The 17510-nt window shown below is 53.8% G+C and overlaps 2 protein-coding genes across 3 annotated transcripts; one reads left to right on the top strand and one right to left on the bottom strand.

The window, feature by feature from the left end:
- Window positions 1-3166: 3166 nt before the first annotated feature.
- On the top strand, window positions 3167-7638 carry PPP1R15A (protein phosphatase 1 regulatory subunit 15A). The gene is made up of 3 exons (XM_070402120.1): window positions 3167-3401; window positions 4477-6690; window positions 7208-7638. The coding sequence occupies exons 1-3, from the start codon at window positions 3342-3344 to the stop codon at window positions 7556-7558; spliced, it is 2625 nt and encodes an 874-aa protein (XP_070258221.1). The 5' UTR covers window positions 3167-3341; the 3' UTR covers window positions 7559-7638.
- A 1438-nt stretch (window positions 7639-9076) lies between these two features.
- TULP2 (TUB like protein 2) lies at window positions 9077-17476 on the bottom strand. Of its 2 annotated transcripts, XM_070402121.1 has the most exons (13): window positions 17359-17476; window positions 16296-16328; window positions 15879-15930; window positions 15316-15442; window positions 14653-14790; window positions 14051-14167; window positions 12968-13071; window positions 11818-12135; window positions 10685-10797; window positions 10081-10195; window positions 9897-9995; window positions 9490-9661; window positions 9077-9229 (listed from the first exon to the last, which is right to left on the bottom strand). In XM_070402121.1, the coding sequence occupies exons 2-13, from the start codon at window positions 16325-16327 to the stop codon at window positions 9096-9098; spliced, it is 1521 nt and encodes a 506-aa protein (XP_070258222.1). In that variant the 5' UTR covers window position 16328; window positions 17359-17476; the 3' UTR covers window positions 9077-9095. The 2 variants fall into 2 exon arrangements, with proteins under 2 accessions (XP_070258222.1, XP_070258223.1); XM_070402122.1 differs by lacking the exons at window positions 15316-15442; window positions 15879-15930; window positions 16296-16328; window positions 17359-17476 and adding an exon at window positions 14906-15009.
- Between the last annotated feature and the right edge of the window lie 34 nt (window positions 17477-17510).

Genomic DNA, 17510 nt, shown 5'->3' with positions numbered 1-17510 from the left:
GAAGTCAGAGAAAGGGGGGTTTGGGGGGCAGGGTCAGGGGGGTTGGCCTGGGATGAGCTGCCGCTGCCCATTGCTGCTCTGGTTGCAAGCCTCCTGGGGTCCCTTAGAGTTTAGGGGATGCAGGCCTGTGGGGGGAGAAGGGGTGGGAGGGGAAGGCAAGGGGGTGCTTCTGGAAGGAGAGCACTTGCTAGGACCTTTGTTTGTGTGTGTGTGTGTGTGTGTGTTTTCCCCTAAAATCTCCACCCTTAAAACCCTTAGGACAGAGGACCCTGAGGGCTCTCCCTCCCAGGAGCACTCCTTTGCTTCCCTCACCCCGCTACCCCTGGTGTCAACTTTATCTTCCTCACTTCTAAGCTCCAAGGGCCCTTCCTTTACCTCTATAACTTGTCTCCTAAGCTTATTTCTTCTACGAATTACTTCTTCCACCTTCATGATTTTTTAAAAATATATTTGTATTGATTTCAGAGAGGAAGGAAGAAGGAGAGAGAGACAGAAACATCCATGATGAGAGAGAATCATGGTGGATCGGCTGCCTCCTGCATGCCCCCCACTGGGGATCGAGCCCACAACCCGGGCATGTGCCCTTGACCGGAATCGAACCTGGGACCTTTCAGTTCGCAGGCCGACGCTCTATCCACTGAGCCAAACCGGCTGGGGCCACCTCCATGGTTTTATAAATAAATATTCTCTTACAGTTTGAGTCTTGGCTCTGAATTCTCTCGTAGCCAGAACCCACGAACCAAGGTCGCCGAACCCAACTATGGCCTGACCCCAGAGGTCTAACACCGTGCCCTTCCCGCTGCCCCCAACGGTACTAGTTGCTCCAATGTGACATCACCCCAACATTTGTCGGGAGGTGTCTTTGTTTACATCAACATTTTATCCCACAAAACACAATGTGGCCCCTAAGTCTAGTGGTGACCCTTCTGTGGAACCTCCCTCATGTTTACTCAGTTGACTGCTCCCACCAACAATAGTAAACTCTTAACCAGAAGACACCTCGTGTTGCTGTTCAGACTGGAAAGCCCACACAGGATACATGTGAGCTCTAGCACATTCACCGTGCTGCTGGGGTAATTCCCCTTCACTCAGGAAACGGTACCTGACCTTTAATATAAGTTTTGCTATGAATTATGACAGAGAAAACGGGGGAAACTCAGTTTGTGAGCGGGGTTAACAATTCTAACTGGAGCAGATGAGCCAATGAAATGCTTATACCACAGACTGAATGAGCTGCCGGGTGCATAAGCGGTGCTGATGAGAACAGGTCGGTCGGAAACACGTGCCTCTCTCCAAGCTGGCATTTCAGCCCTGCGTTGGCTCTGGCAGTATCGGGACCTATGTTTCGAGGGGTTTTAAAGGCTGGGTGTTTAGAGGGGGACTTAGGGGAGGATTCCAATAGAATAATCATCAGCTTTATGCTGCTGTTGGTACAGCAGATTTATTATCTTAATCTCATCTGTCTTTGGGTGTGGTTGGCAAATGGCACTGATTGGATTTCTGCCTGTCCCACCTACTTTTCTTTTTAAAATATATTTTATTGATTTTTTACAGAAAGGAAGGGAAAAGGATAGAGAGTTAGAAACATCGATCAGCTGCCTCCTGCACACCCCCTACTGGGGATGTGCCCGCAACCAAGGTACATGCCCTTGACCGGAATCGAACCTGGGACCCTTCAGTCTGTAGGCCTACACTCTATCCCAGTGATGGCGAACCTATGACACGCATGTCAGAGGTGACATGCGAACTCATTTTTTTTGGTTGATTTTTCTTTGTTAAATGGCATTTAAATATATAAAATAAATATCAAAAATATACATCTTTGTTTTACTATGGTTGCAAATATCAAAACATTTCTATATGTGACACGGCACCAGATTTAAGTTAGGGTTTTTCAAAATGCTGACACGCCGAGCTCAAAAGGTTTGCCACCACTGCTCTATCCACTGAGCCAAACCAGTTAGGGCCCCACTTATTCTTTTAAGTGTCCTGGTTTAGGGAAGATAGGATTTACTAGGTGGCTGCTATCTGAGTGCCTCAGTTTCCCTATTCTGCTTGTCCCGGTTTACTCACCTCCCAGGGGGATTGGGCTAGGCCCGTGGTCGGCAAGCCGTGGCTCTCGAGCCACATGGGGCTCTTTGGCCCCTTGAGTGTGTGTCTTCCACAAAATACCGCCACACTCATGGGGCCAAAGAGCCGCATGTGGCTCGTGAGCTGCGGTTTGCCGAGCCGCAAGTTTGCCGACCACTGGCAGGCCCTAGGCCTGGAACTTTTGGCAGAAGACCCCCGCTCCCATCAGGTTCATTTGATGCCACCCAACCAGAATTTTAGTTTGTGTAATCAGAGCTCTTGGATGATTTTTGAAGCGGGTGAAATCCAGGCATGGAGCCTTGTGCATGAAACCGGAAAGGGGTGTCCACTCACTAAATATTGGTTGAGTACCTACTATGTGCCAGGCACTGGGAAGAAAGCAGTGAGCAAAATAAAGGATCTACGTTCAGGATGTTTACATTCTAGTTTTCATTTGCTGCGAATCTACACTCTGCTGTGGCCACCTTGGGCAGGCGCACTCCATTCCCAAGACTCAGTTTCTTGATCTGTGAAATTAAAAACAAGAATACTGCCCTAGCTGGTTTGGCTCAGTGGCTAAAGCGTTGGCCTACGGACTGAAGGGTCCCAGGTTCAATTCCAGTCAAGCGGGCTCGATCCCCAGTAGGGGGCGTGCAGGAGGCAGCCGATCAATGATTCTCATCATTGATGTTTCTCTCTCTCTCCTTCCATCTCCTTTCCTCTTTGAAATCAATAAAAAAAATATATTAAAAACAAACAAACAAAAACAAGAATACTCTCCTATACCGGATGCGACGGTGGGAGGCTCTAGACTGGGGCCTGCGGGTTCAATTGGGGTCAGAGAGCTCCCTCACGGCTAGAGCCCATGACGCATTTGATTGACAGCTGGCTTGTGTCGGGGCGTGGTCACGCTTAAAATGCCGCGGTGACGACACACAGTCCGGAATCCCCGCGAGAATTCCAACCTTATTTCCCTTCCTGTTTCTCTGCTTTTTTTTTCGTTTCGAAGCCCCGCCCCTTTTCGAGACGTCAGCACGTCCGGTGGCGTAAGACTATAAAAGGCCTCGCGGGCGGTGGCGCACACTCATTGGCTCCCTTCCCAGCTCAGTTGTTGATTTCATGCGCCACGCCGCGAGACCCCGCCGCTCCTCGAGACCCCGCGCCCGTTTGTCGCGACCGCGCTTGCAGCGACCGGAGACAGTTTGAGCGCCGAGCCCGACGCCGCAGGGCGAGATGAAAGCGCTGGCCTCCCGAGCCGTCCGGACCCGCGAATGCTCCTGGCAGCCCAAGCCGGCGCTTTTGCCCCCGAGGTGACGCGCAGCCCGCATCCGGTGAGTGAGGGACGGGAACGCACGGGTCTCCGCGGGCTAGGGGCGAGGGCTCAGACTTTCGGTCGTGAAGGAGGGGAGAGCTTGGACCTCTGGGTAATGAGACAGGCATGTTGGGGGCCGGGACTCATGGGTCCTGAGGAAGAGGCCTGGGAACCGGAATTCCTGTGTCCGGCGGGGGCGGCGGGGCGGGGCGGGGCCCGGCCCCAGGGCTCCGACGTGAGTAGAGGGTTTGGGAGCGTGGAGTGCTGAGCCCGTCTAGGAGCCAGACTCGGTCCCCAGGGAGCAACCAGGAGGCTGAGGAGGCCGGAATTTTTTTTTTTTTTTTTTTTTGCTTAAAACAAATTTATTTCCGCACAGTTCTGGAGGCTAGAAGTCTGCAGTAAAGATGGCAGCAGGGGGGAAAAAAAAAAGATGGCAGCAGGGCCACGCTCCCTCTGAAGGCCCTAAGATGGCAGCAGGGCCACGCTCCCTCTGAAGGCCCTAAGACAGAATTCTTCCTTGCTGCTTATTTTCCGGTGTTTGTTGTCAGTTCTTGGAATTCCTTGGCTCCTAGCTCTGCCTCCGTAGTCACATGGCCATCTTCCCTGTGTGTGTGCCTCTAGTGGCCTTGTTTTGTTATTTTTTAAATGTTTATCTTTATTGTTGAGAGTATTACAGATGGGGGGTGTGGCGGGAGTCCGGGGTCGGAATTTTTGAGTCTCCAAGGGTGGCGGGTGTTGAGGGCCTGGCTTGTCAATCCTCAGGAGGAGGAGAGAACCAAAGACCAGGACTTTATCCCGAAGGGGAACTAATAGAGGACCTGTGTTCTCCCTTCTTGGGCCTGGGACTTGTGGGTCTGAGGGAAAATGGCAGCCTTGGACTTTTGGGTCTAAGGAAGGAGGGAATGGGGACCCCGACTCCTGGGTTTTAAAAGGAAAGAGAGGCCGGAACCTACGACAGAGATGGGAGTGGCTGGTAATCGGAAAGGAATGTTGGCAGGGACTCATGTTGCTATTTGTGTTAGTGTTTCCGTTGCTGACTCAAGGTCATCCCCTGATGCTGTTTCCTAAATGGCTTCTTACTCCCTTTTCCCCAGCCCAGACAGATGGCTCCAGGCCAAGTGCCCCAGCCCCTCCCCTGGAGGGATGCCCACCCCTTCTTCCTCCTGTCCCCGCTGATGGGCCTCCTCAGCAGGGCCTGGAGCCGGCTGAGGGTCCCAGGACCTCTAAAGCCCTGGCTGGAGGACGCAGTAACCAGTGCAGATCAGGGAGAAGCTTGCCTGGAGGAAGTGACTAAGGCTGCTTTGGCCACCCACTGTGCCCCATGGGGTGGGCACCCTCCGCGGGAGCCTGGAGACAGTGGAAGAGCCGTGGAGGATGGCGGGTCGTCCTGCCCTGACCGAGAGGCCAACAGTTCTCTTCTTGAAGCCTGGGAACTTTCAGAAGATGATGAAGAATATGGTGGGGAAGAAGCAACCAGCATCCCTAAAGAGCAAGGAAGTGACTATATAGGTGGCCAGCCTGCTCCCATGCCCCTCAGCCTTCTGAGAACCCTGCAAGACCTTCCTGGGGAAGAGGAAACTGAGGAAGGAGGAGTTGCTGAAGATAAAGTGATGACATTGTTCTCTTTCCCTCCATCACACTGGGAGCACTGTCCAGGGATGGAGGAGGAGGAGGATGGAGAAGCTGTAAATAAAGTTCCCACAACATCTACTTCCCCCTCATCCCCAGGATCCAAGCCCAGTGCTTGGGTGTGTGCTGCAGGGGAAGAAGAGGCTGGAGCTAAGGAGGAAGAAAGAACAGACAGTGAAGAAACCCGGAAGATCTCCATTACCTCTTCATCTGCAGGCTCCCGCCCCAGCGCCTGGGAGTGTAATTCAGGGGAGAAATCTGAGGAAAAGGATGGAAAGGCTGAGAAAGAAGCCGACCCAGAGCCCCACACCTCAGTTCTAAGCCACAGGCCCCTGCTCAGGACCTGGCAGCATCAACCCAATAAGATCACAGAGGAGGAGGAGGAGGAGGACAACACTTCAGGGGAAGCTGAGGGTCTGTCCGCCATCCCCACCACAAGTACCTTCTTGAGGGCCTGGGTGTGTTGGCCAGGAGAGGACACAGGGGAGGAAGATGAAGACAGTGATTCAGGAGCATCTGAGGAGGAGGGAGAAGCTGAGGGTCCCTCTTCCATCCCCACCACAAGTACCTTCTTGAGGGCCTGGGTGTACCAACCAGGAGAGGACACAGAAGAGGAAGATGAGGACAGTGATTCAGGAGCATTTGAGGAGGAGGGAGAAGCTGAGGGTCCCTCTTCCATCCCCACCACAAGTACCTTCTTGAGGGCCTGGGTGTACCAACCAGGAGAGGACACAGAAGAGGAAGATGAGGACAGTGATTCAGGAGCATTTGAGGAGGAGGGAGAAGCTGAGGGTCCCTCTTCCATCCCCACCACAAGTACCTTCTTGAGGGCCTGGGTGTATCGGCCAGGAGAAGACACAGAGGAGGAAGAAGAAGATAGTGATTCAGGAGCAGCTGAGGAGGAGGGAGAAGCTGAGGGTCCCTCTTCCATCCCCACCACAAGTACCTTCTTGAGGGCCTGGGTGTATCGGCCAGGAGAAGACACAGAGGAGGAAGAAGAAGATAGTGATTCAGGAGCAGCTGAGGAGGAGGGAGAAGCTGAGGGTCCCTCTTCGATTCCCCCCACAAGTACCTTCTTGAGGGCCTGGGTGTACCGGCCAGGAGAGGACACAGAGGAGGAAGAGGAAGATAGTGATTCAGGAGCAGCTGAGGAGGAGGGAGAAGCTGAGGGTCCCTCTTCGATTCCCCCCACAAGTACCTTCTTGAGGGCCTGGGTGTACCAACCAGGAGAGGACACAGAGGAGGAAGATGAAGACAGTGATTCAGGAGCATCTGAGGAGGAGGGAGAAGCTGAGGGTCCCTCTTCCATCCCCCCCACAAGTACCTTCTTGAGTGCCTGGGTGTACCGGCCAGGAGAGGACACAGAGGAGGAGTATGAGGAGAATGAGGATGAGAAAGATGATTCAGAGACAGCTGGCTCGGACCCAAGTTCTTCCCTTCAGGCCCAGAGTGCCCTCAGGGACTGGACATACCCACCTGGAAAGGAGACAGAGGGAGTGGAAGCTGCTGAGGAATGGGGAGAAGCTGAGCCCTTCCGAGTGGCCATCTACCTACCAGGAGAGAAGCCACCACCTCCCTGGCCTCTTCCTCGGCTGCCCCTCCGACTGCAAAGGCGGCTCAAGTCTGCAGGAACCCCCACCCAGCATCCGGACCCCGAGACTCCCCAAAAGGCCAGAAAGGTTGGTGCTGGGGGCTCTGATTCCCTTATTTTTTAAAGCTGGGGACAGTAAAACAAGGGCTTACGATAGAAGAAACAAGAGGGCTGCTTTGGCTCACTAGAAAATATGAAAAAAGGGGGCTAGAGACAGGTTCGGGGGTTAGCCCAGGATGAGTTGAGAGGCGTGGGCGTGCCCGGGAGGGAGAGCACCTGGGATTCCTGAGTGTTAGGGAGGAGGGAGCTGGGACTGGTCCCCTGTGTGTTACAGAAGGTTGCATGTGAACTCCACTGGGAGGGCTGTGCTCATTGTAATGCAATCCTTTGCAAGAGGCTGGGCTCCCCTGGGAGCAGCTGTGGTACTTGTCAGCCCCAGAGAACCACCTCTGTCTTCAGTGAGTCAGACGGAGAATTTGGTGGCAGGCAGGTGACCAGACAGATAGCAAGCATTTTTGTGTAATTTTTGTCTGGTTCTCTCTTCCCTCTCCCCCCTGTGGCCGTGTGTATCCTGTGTCTGTATGTCTGTGCCGGTCTGTCTCCAGGTGCACTTCTCTGAGAAGGTCTCCATCCATTTCCTGATTGTCTGGGCTGGACCAGCCCAGGCTGCCCGAAGGGGCCCCTGGGAGCAGTTTGCCCGGGATCGAAGCCGCTTTGCCCGCCGAATTGCCCAGGCTGAGGAGAAACTGGGCCCCTGCCTCACCCCTGCAGCTCGGGCCAGGGCCTGGGCACGCCTCGGGGACCCTCCCTCTTCTCTGGCTGCCTTACCTGCCACGACCCAGACCTTGCCCACATCCTGTGTCCAGGCCACACTCTTGAGCCATACTGAGGCCTCTCCCTCCCCTCTTTGTGTGTCCCTGTCTCCTGCCTTAGGCCTCAGTGGGAGGCGTGGCTAGGATTCTGTGGTTTTTGTGTTATTCACTATTTATTTTTTTACCAGTTGGTTTAAGAAATAAAGTCTTTTGGTTTGTACTGAGCAATGTCACCTTGTGTATCTGAACTGACAGTATCTACCTCTCCTGGGTCCTGGAAGTAGTTGGGGGGAATAGGAAAGAGGCGGTGCCTTAATAGAGGATAAACTACATTTCCCATCATCCCTCAAATTTGCCTCTTCTCCTGAGGCTTCTTTTGAACAAAAGGCAGGGGAGTTTTGTAGTTTTTCTTTGGCTTCCACCTAAATTTTATTAGACTTGGGACAATTATCTCCTCAAAGGGGGCTGGGAGCTAGACTCACTGGTCTCTAACCAAGGGTTAGGCTCTAGTTTTCTGCATCTCCCTGGAATATACAGTGGGGCCTTGACTTAGGAATGCCCCAACTAACCAGTTTTTTGAGATACCAGCTGTCTCTCCTCGGATTTTTTGCTTTGAGTTGACAGAGTAATTTGAGTTAACGAGCTCCTTAACTAGCTCGGTCTCCAAACGAATTGAACTCGTAATTCAAGGCCCCACTGTACAAACATCCTCCTACTGGCCTTCACATAGTGAGTTCCTTAAGGATTTTCAACTGCCCCGATTAAACATTTACAAGCCCTGTGCCCATTGCCTCAGTTTCCTTATCTGTGGCAAACAACTGCATATACCTTAGGGGATTACAAAGGCCCCAAAGGAGTTTGTGTTTAAAGTAATGCTTGTTGCCCAGCCAGCTCAGTGGTTGAGTGTTGACCTATAAACCAGGTCACTGTTCGATTCCCCATCAGGGCACATGCTCAGGATGCAGGCTTGGTCCCCAGTGGGGGGTGTGCAGGAGGCAGCCTATCAATGATTCTCATCATTGATGTTTCTCTCCCTCTCCGTTCCTCTCTGAAATCAGATATTAAAAAAAAATGCTTGTCAATTCAATGTGTTAGCGGGTATTGTAATTATTCTCCCTCACCCTTGCATGTCTTCAGTTACCACCCAAGTTTATGTCTCCAGCTTAGAACTTTGTTCTGATCTAGTAAGATCTGTCCAGCACGGGCACCCTGTCCAGCCTCCCGCTCCCCCTCCTCGATTGGTTCCCCAGGCTCCTACCACACTAGCCTTTCATTTTCCCAAACCACCTAGCCCCCTTCCACTTTACGATCGTTGCATGAGCTCTGTCTACTATCTGATGTTCCCGTTCCTGACCCCTGGTGAATCAGCTAGTTCCTTGGGATTCTACAGGTGTAGTATGAAAACTTTTTTTAGATGCCTTGCTTTGAGCCAAATGACTTGTGCCTCCATGGGCTTTTCTCCTTCATAGCGGAGGAGTGGTTTGGTTTTTTGTTAAGACCCTGTCTCCCATGATGCACTGAGTGCCACCAGAGCAGGTGCTGCTCAACAGCCCACTCCCGAGAACCCAGAACACGTCTAATAGGTGTTGGTTGTTAGTGAGGTGGTGCAAGAAGGCATGCTGGAGGCCGTTCTCCAAATGAGCAGGCACAGGCGCTGTGGAGAGTATTATATTTTATTGGATTACTCGCACGCCAGTTTCCCATCAAAACTGGACAAGCAGATAGCAAAGGCTTGAAGTGGGCAAAGGGGGAAGCAGAAGTCCATGGTGAACATGTCTGGGGCCACGCGGCCGAACTGAAGCACCAAGTAGTCGGCTGAGGAGCAAGTTAGAAACCTAGTCAGACTCTTACCCTGCCCTATGAGCTGAGAAAACTAAGAGACTGTAAGGCACCCTTACTTTGCCCGGAAAGCCTATTAGTGCCGCATAAACTACAGTTCCCAAGAGGCTTTGCAACAGCGTGGCGTGGGCCTTGCTGAGAGAAAACCTTAAGTGTTGATGGGAGTAGTAGTTCTTGTCCATTGGTATCCCCGTTCCCTCCGCCCCCCACCCCCAGCCGAGTTCCTAGGAGCTCACGGTCATCTGGATACACAATCTGGAAGTTCTTGACCGAGGCCTGAGTGACTCGACCGTGAAAATTCAGCACGTAGGCGCCAGTCTCGTAGCTCCACGATGGGGCTTTGTTTTGCAGGAGAACCAGCCCCTGGTTGGCCCCCCGTTGGATGCGACTCATAAGGCGGTCCCGCCCCTAGAGGGCAAAGCAGAGGGCGTGGTTAACCTACCACAAACTAGGCTTTTTTTTCTCCGGACACACAATTTTGAGTTTTTAGCCTCCCCTCCCTGAGACACATAAATCTGACAAGATCCTCCCAGCTGCACATGTGACCTGCAACCATGGGCCCCTCCTCCCTTAGGACCTAGGGCCTGTGACATAGCCCTTCCTCCCCTATCGACCCAGAGATTCTCAACCTCAGCCAACTCACATTTTGTGGCTGGACGCTGATTCTCTTGTTCTGGCCATCAATTCCTGGAATGATCACAGACATTTTCCGGGGCCCTCGGAATCCCAAGACGTTGGTATCCTAGGGTATCATGCTCCAGTTGGCCTGGCTCTTTCTCCCTCCCTACCATCTGCTCCACTCACTCTCTAGTCTCCGGGATACTTACATAACACACAACGCCCAGCTCCTCCCTGATCCGGCCAGTGTCTGGGATGAAATACTTTTTTTCAGGATTCACCCCATTGTCGAAAATGGTGAATTTGGTGCCGAAGACATTAGATCTACTCCAGGAAGGCCAGAATAAAATAATCATCGTTACCATTCTACTGTACATTAACTGCTTTCCCATGCCATCTTATCAATTCTTCCCATCAGTCCTCTACTACATAAGACTCATTTCCATGTAGCCACAGCCCCAGCCCTGCGATCCATAATTTATCATTTCCTGCCTCAGCCCTTTAGGAACCCTCTTCCCTCTAATACCTGTTGGTTAGTATTAGAGGAGTCCCAGCCCCTGGCCTTTCAAGAAGTCAAATGTCTTAAAGGCCAGCCTGTGCTCCAAAACCTCCAGTTCTATTTCTAACCACCCTGGGGCTACAACCTGAAGAACTTCAGAGCCCACCAGTCCCTACGAGAAAAGGTCCTTCCTAGAGCAGGTAGGACTTGTGCTCTATGGCCTGTTGGGAAATGTAGTTCAATTCTCCCCCTTCTTTCCCCGGGTGCCCTATCACCTGCCATCTGTTTCCCACACACATCAGGGCTCTGCCTACCTGACTTTGCCCACAAAGCTCTGCCCATCCCGAGACAGGTCTGTGGGGTCCAGGGAAATTAGATAATTAGAGGTTGTGCTCATTTTTCTCTTGCGCCCAGCGAGAAGGAAGTGCTGTGGATCAGAGAACAGCCCATCAGATTCGATTTCGGGGATTGGGCGAGGGCTAGGGGTCTAAAGACAAGGAAACGTTATGTCCGGGGGCCGGGGGGCGGGGGCGGCAGAGGGAAGGGTAATGGGGCAATAAGCGCCCCCAGGCTTGCTGGGAGGTGCAGTACCCACTGAAGAAAGTCACTGGCTGGGTCCTGCAGGGGAGCTACACATCTTAATGTCTCCCCTTCAGGCAGAGCCCAGGCAGGAGAGAACCTGACTAGCAGGCCTGTCTCTGGACAACAGGGAAGAGCCTCCCTTTGGACATTGCACCAGGTCTTCAGTAGGTGTTGCATCCTGGAAAAGTGGATCTGGCCCTAGCCGGTTTGGCTCAGTGGATAGAGCATCGGCCTGCGGACTGAAGGGTCCCAGGTTCGATTCCAGTCAAGGGCATGTACATTGGTTGCGGGCACATCCCCAGTAGGGGGTGTGCAGGAGGCAGCTGATCGATGTTTCTCTCTCATCGATGTTCCTAACTCTCTATCCCTCTCCCTTCCTCTCTGTAAAAAGTCAATAAAATATATTTAAAAATAAAAAAAAAGTGGATCTGGCTCTGAGTAGGAAAAGCCCTTTCTGGGAGAGAGTGCCTTGAGGGGCAGCCACAAAGAGAGGGGAGTGGCTAGGCTGAGAGGGACGTGGCTTGGCTCTGCATAGGCAATCCTCCAAGGGAGGGGCTTGGGTAGGGCCTTATAGCAAGCGGCCAGACTGGGACCTACAAAGATGGGTTCTGGAGGGTGTGTAAGGGTGAGGTTTTGGACCCCGGTAGGGCGTGGCCTGAGTTTGAAAAAGCCGGGCCCAGCTCCACCGTGGGCAGGTCCTCGGCTGTGGGACGGGTAGGGCCTTTGCCACTGGGCTCTAAGGAGCTCGCTTCTGTGACGTTTTGGAGTTGGAGTGGACAGGTCCCAGCTCAGTGATGAGCAAGGCTTGCGTTCGTGAAAGTCAAGCCCCTGAGAGGGGGGGCCGGCCCCCGCCGCCAGACGGCACCTTCCGGCTGTGGCCGTTGATCGCCTCCAAGTAGAGATAGTAGAAAGGGAACATGCCCTTGTCTATGCCACGCTTGTCGCGGCTGATGCAACACTGCATCGTGCAGCCGCGCACCGCTGGCCGCAACACATATTCTTCCAAGTCCGCGATGAGCCGCGGGTCTGGGGAGAGGAGAGTGGAGAGGGGCGAGCTCCGCGCACTGCCGAAGCCCCCGCTGCCCTCGCTTTCCAGGGCCTCGGACATCTTCTCGGCAGCCAGCCCTGGGAAATTCCTCACTGTGGACTCCGACTCCTCTCTCTTTTCCTCCAGGTCTTCTCCCTGGCCCACATGCCAAATGCAAGTTGAGGTGCAGCCCAGACCCAGGCCAGCCGCCCCTCCCCCCAGCCCCCGCTAGTAAAACACTGATTGGCCATCCCGGCTCAGGGTTACACCCACTCTCGACCATGTATTCTGCCTATTGGTCAAACTTCTCGGCCACTTGCTGATTGGTCGATCCCTTTCAGATTTCCACCCAGCCAAGCCCCACTAGCTTCTCTCTGTGGTCTGGTTCACTCCATCTACCGATTGGAGAATTCCTTTTGCAAGGCCCGTTCAGCTAAAACATGTGTTGATTCGATCTAGATAACTTAATATGGCCCGGATCTACCCAACTAAAACTATTTGTTGTTGTTGTTATTCTTAATCCTCACCGGAGGATATATATTTTTTCCGTTGATATTTTTAGAGAAGGAAGGGAGGGAGAGAAAGGGAGAGAAGAGAAACATCTATGCGAGAGAGACACATCTACTGGTTGCTTCCTGCACCCACCCTGGCGGGACAGGGGATCAAACTTGCAACCCATGATGCTCTAGCCACTCAAGGCACTGGCCAGAGCCCAACTGAAACTATGTCTCTCACTTTCATCAATGCCAAAGTGATTGCCAACTGGCCCTTCCCTATGGCTGTGTCACCCTCCCCCAAGCTCACAGCCTTTCGGTGGGCTGGGTTTTGATGTGCTCACATCTCTTCAAACCCTCATAATGGTCAATGGGGCACTCAGAGCCTCTGCGAGCTCAGTCAGCACAGATTCTACCCAGCAGGAAAAGGAGCCTCTGATTGAGCTGCAGAGTTTTAGCATCACCCTCCTCTTCCTCTGTCTTGATGGGCTCACCCTGCTGGAGCTCGAGTCTCCACTTCCCCCATCATCATCCTTTCCAGGCGACTCCCATTCATCTCCACCATCCTGCGATTCGTTATCGTCCTCTGTACTGGACCCTAAAGGATGGAAGAAGCCGGAAGCAGACTGAGCTCGGGACACCTGGGTCCCAGGAGCTCGGGACAAGGTCACCAGTGGTAGCTCATCGCCCTCACTTGCCAGACCCCTCACCTCCCTCATATTCAGGGCGTCTACACAGGTGAAGGAGTCTCTGCCTGCCCTAAGGACAGAGCAGGATTTGAGCTCCCCCTTCCCTTTGTGCCAGAGAGAGCAGAGCAGAGACTGGGGATCTAGGATGGGGGTGGAGAGAGAGTGGAGTTTCGGGGTGATAATTAAGATTCCTGTTTTGCAATAGCGAAATAGTCCTTTCGTGAGAATAAAATGTCATTACAATGAAATATTAAAGAATAAAAGGGAAGCCCTAGCTGGGATGGCTCAGTGGATAGAGCCTCAGCCTGTGGACTGAAGGGTCCCAAGTTCGGTTCTGGTCAAGGGCACATGCCCAGGTTGCAGGCTCCACCTCCAGTAGGGGGCGTGCAGGAGGCAGCCAATCAAGGATTCTCTCTCAATGATGTTTCTATCTCTCTCTTCCTCTCCCTTCTCTGAAATCAATATATATATATATATTTTTTTTTAAAAGAATAAAAGGGAATGAAGTACTGATAATACTACAACATAGATGAACCTTAAAAACATGCGAACATGAGAAGCCAGTTATGAAAGATCATATTGCATATTATTCTGTTTATCTGAAACATCGAGAATAGGCAAATCTAGGATTAGTGGTTGCCTAGGGCTAGGAGAAAGGGGGGTGGTGACTGATAAGAGGTACAGGTTTCTTCTGGGGGTGATGAAAATGCAGGAAAACTGATTGTGGCGATAGGTGCGCATCTCTGTAAATATGCTAAGAACCCTGGCATTGTAAACTTTAAATGAGTGAACTGTATGGTATGTGAACTATATCTCCAAAAGGCTGTTACAAAAGGGGGGAGGATTTGCCACTCGGAGCAGAGGGCCTGACGATGTCCCCCAAATTACCACGTCGTCCGTGGGGTATCCAACCCCTGCATCTTATCCTTGGGGGCCCTTTGAAAGGAGGGCGGAAGGTGGGAACATCCTCCACGAAGACCTCCTCCAACTCGGGATAGGACGTGTCTGGTGGGCAGAAGAGAGAAGGCACCTGGAGGCTGGGATCCCAGGGGAGGGAAGGGCTGGAGACTGAGATGACTGGGTGTTGGAGAAGGAGAAGGTTCAAGACCGGGACTTGGGCTCTGGCCGGTTTGGCTCAGTGGATAGAGCGTCGGCCTGCGGACTCAAGGGTCCCAGGTTCGATTCCCGTCAAGGGTACATGCCCGGGTTGTGGGCTCGATCCCCAGTAGGGGGCGTGCAGGAGGCAGCCGAGCTATCATTCTCTCTCATTATGGATATTTCTCTTTCTCTCTCTTCCTCTCTGAAGTCAATAAAAAAATTTTTTTTTTTTAAAAAGACCTGGACTTGGTGTGGATTTCAGAGCCCCTGGGGCGGGGGGAGTGGGGGTCTGCACTCCAGGCTCTTTTGGAGATCAAGGATTGAGGTTCCAGGCGCCTGGGTTCTAGAGGGAGTGGAGTTCTAGTATAGGCGGCCCAAGGGCTTGAGAGTACCTTCTTCCGTCGGGGATGCCAAGGGGCTGGGCTCGGGGCGGCCATCGCCACCACAGCTCATGATGCCCTGGGCGCTGTGGGTACCAGCGTGCAGATGTGCTTCTGGCACGTTCTCCCGGAGGAAAGGGTTCCGGAGGCCTGGGAGACAGTGCAGAGGCCCCTAAACGGCGAAGATCTGCCTCCGCCCTGGGCTCCCACACACAGCCCCTGACCGAACCACCACCCAAACCCCCGAGACGCATGCAGAACCCACCCTTCATTCCAAGGCTCCGACCAGGACGGCCCGACCACTAAGTTGTGGCTCCTCGCGAACACCACCCCCGCCGGGTTCTCCGTCCGTAGCACCTGGTTTCTAAGTCACCCAGGTCCCCGGGCTTTGCCAATCTCAGCCCTGGTCCTGCTTTTCCAGGCCCCGCCCCGCAACTCTACCAGGCCCCGCCCCAGCCCTCCCTAGGCCCCGCCCCGCGCTTTTGGTTGGTCCCCGGCTCTCGCAGGCTCCGCCCCAAACTCTAACAAGCCCCGCCCTCTCGTGGCCTTAAAGGGCCCGCACCCGCCCTCTTCCTGGGGTCCCCACTGGCTGTGAATCGGGCTTTTCCAGGGCTCCGCCGGGCTCCCACAGGCCCCCCCCTCCTGGCCTTCGAGGTGGTCAGACCCTTTCCTCACCGCTGTTCCCGGCGAGGCGCTCCGACCTCTGGCGCGGTCGGCAGGACCGCAGGGAGGCGTCAGGATTGGCCTGAACCATGAGGAAATCTTGGCGTTTCCGCCGCTGCTTCTTCTCAAATAGCCGCCGCTGCGGGAGCGGGAAAGGGGTGTGTGGGGGCCAGAGGTCCTGCGGAAGACTCGGGTGAAAATGGGCCTGGGGAAGGGGAGCCCTGGGGAAGGGGCGGCCTGCATCCGTGGGAGAATTTTTGGAACCCAAGCCCTCAGTCCCTCGTCTCTTCCTTCCTCAGAACCAGGGATCCTGGCACCTGGTCCCCTCCGCCCCCAGGACCTGGGAGTCCTGCCCTCAGAGCCCTTGTTCCTTAGAAGTTTTGGAGCCTCATCCCCAAGGTTTACTTCTCTAGGATCCCGAGTTCCTATTTTCTCATTTCCCAATTGCAGAACCTGAGGCTCAAGAGAGCCACGGAGGGCCAGCCCGCCCAGGGCGATCCCTGGGGATGGGGCTCCTGGGGGGCTATGAAGGGGCCCCGGGTTGGGGGCGGGGGTGAGGACTCCTAGCACAGTACCTGCTGTTCCAGCTTCTGCAGCCTTATGGCGGCGAGCTCGTCCCACAGGACCCTGAGGGAGAGGCAGGCTTATGACAAGACTAAGCAAGGCACCCTGGATGTCCGAGAGCCCCCCTAAGTTAGGATTCTGGGTACTTGTGAGGTCACAGAAGGGGTAGATTCTAAAGCTCTTTCCCCCAACACTGGCCTGTCTGGATCCAGGAGCCAGAGATCCCAGGGCCCTCGGGTCTCAGCACTCAGGAGTCCACGCCCCTCCCCTTTCTGACCCCTTAGTCCTCATCCCAGGCTGCTCCCTTTAGGTAGGACTCAGAGGTCCAGGCCCCCAGCCCCTCCCAGCAAGGCTGATGGTGCTGTGTGGTGCTCAGTGCCCCGTGCACCCCTTTTCTCCACTCCTGCCCACTCCGGTGCCTTACTCACTCTTTTTTCCATGTGTCGTTCTCCCGAGACATTCTAGAGAAACAAGAATGAGAAGTCAGGACTCAGACCCCACCTCCCAATGGGCTCTGTGTGTCGTCGTCCCACCCACCCCCACCCCCCGCAACGTCTGATCTTTTTTTTTTTTTTTAATATATATTCTATTGATTTTTTACAGAGAGGAAGGGAGAAGGATAGAGAGCTAGAAACATCGATGAGAGAGAAACATCAATCAGCCGCCCCCTGCACACCCCCCACTGGGGATGTGCCCGCAACCAAGGTACATGCCCTTGACCGGAATCGAACCTGGGACCCTTGAGTCCGCAGACTGACGCTCTATCCACTGAGCCAAACCGGTTAGGGCACGTCTGATCTTAAGCGCTACATTTTATCCAGCAGCTAGGAAGCCTGAATTCCAGCACCTCCTCCCGTCCAGGGAAACCGCAGCCTTATTCCAATTTTTTGGCACTAACAGGGGCCCAGGAGTCCAATTCTCTCTCCCCCAAATACCTCTCTCCTGCACCCAGGCGTGGGAACTCAGAAATCTGGGCCCCAAACACCAGACCGCCAGCACCCCTCTACCCTCGCCCGTGCCTGTAGAGGCTTTTCACATTCACGCCCCCGCGCTCTGCCCCTCTGGCCAATTTCTAAACATACCTGACTACTTTTGGGGGGAGCTGGGGACCTAATCTCTGGGTTTCCGGGAAATAAAGCTGGGGAATAAAGAGGGCTCCGAGGGAGGAGGGATTCCCTCCCTCCAATCCCCTCAGGCTCAACTGCCAACAGAGCAATGACCCCTGGCTTCTGCCGCAGCCAGGCTACCCTGCTCTGGGGGTTCTAAATTGGAAGGGCGTGCGAGTGTTCCTTAAAGGGACCCCGAAGAGGCCGCAGCGCAGTCTCTCGCTCTACCCCTCTCACTCCTATAAGAAACTTAGAAGGCCACCTGGACAATTGCTATTGATCTGTAACTTGCCGCCGCCACTTCTAGGGCAGAAACACAAACGAGAAAACTACAACTCCCATGAGGCAAAGGGGCCAAGATGGTGCGGAAGTTACGTCATCTTACCCCGGACCGACGGGGAGTTGTAGTTCTCTTTGAGAGTCTCCGTACCGCTTTCGCCTAAATTTTAGGCCCTAAAAGACAGGAAATGTGTCGTCAAGAGTCGGAGCTTCCGCGAAAAGGAGGCAAGCCTTTCGAGAAAAGGCGAGCGACTTCGA

The sequence above is a fragment of the Myotis yumanensis genome, unplaced genomic scaffold (genome assembly GCF_028538775.1).
Source record: "Myotis yumanensis isolate MYYU_CA2020_CCGP unplaced genomic scaffold, mMyoYum1.0.hap1 SCAF_23, whole genome shotgun sequence".
Classification (NCBI taxonomy): domain Eukaryota; kingdom Metazoa; phylum Chordata; class Mammalia; order Chiroptera; family Vespertilionidae; genus Myotis; species Myotis yumanensis.
Note: the sequence above shows the minus strand (reverse complement) of the source record. Positions and strands in the feature narration are given on the sequence as shown.

Excerpts from the sequence above, each read along its gene's own strand:
- PPP1R15A (XM_070402120.1), top strand. The coding sequence starts at position 3,342 with ATGCTCCTGGCAGCCCAAGCCGGCGCTTTTGCCCCCGAGGTGACGCGC. Across the intron at positions 3,402-4,476 it reads TGACGCGCAGCCCGCATCCG|CCCAGACAGATGGCTCCAGG; the intron begins GTGAGTGAGGGA and ends CCTTTTCCCCAG. Across the intron at positions 6,691-7,207 it reads CTCCCCAAAAGGCCAGAAAG|GTGCACTTCTCTGAGAAGGT; the intron begins GTTGGTGCTGGG and ends GTCTGTCTCCAG.
- TULP2 (XM_070402121.1), bottom strand. The coding sequence starts at position 16,327 with ATGTCTCGGGAGAACGACACATGGAAAAAAGA. Across the intron at positions 14,168-14,652 it reads GGCATCCCCGACGGAAGAAG|ACACGTCCTATCCCGAGTTG; the intron begins GTACTCTCAAGC and ends TCTGCCCACCAG. Across the intron at positions 12,136-12,967 it reads GAGACTCGAGCTCCAGCAGG|GGAGAAGACCTGGAGGAAAA; the intron begins GTGAGCCCATCA and ends CATGTGGGCCAG.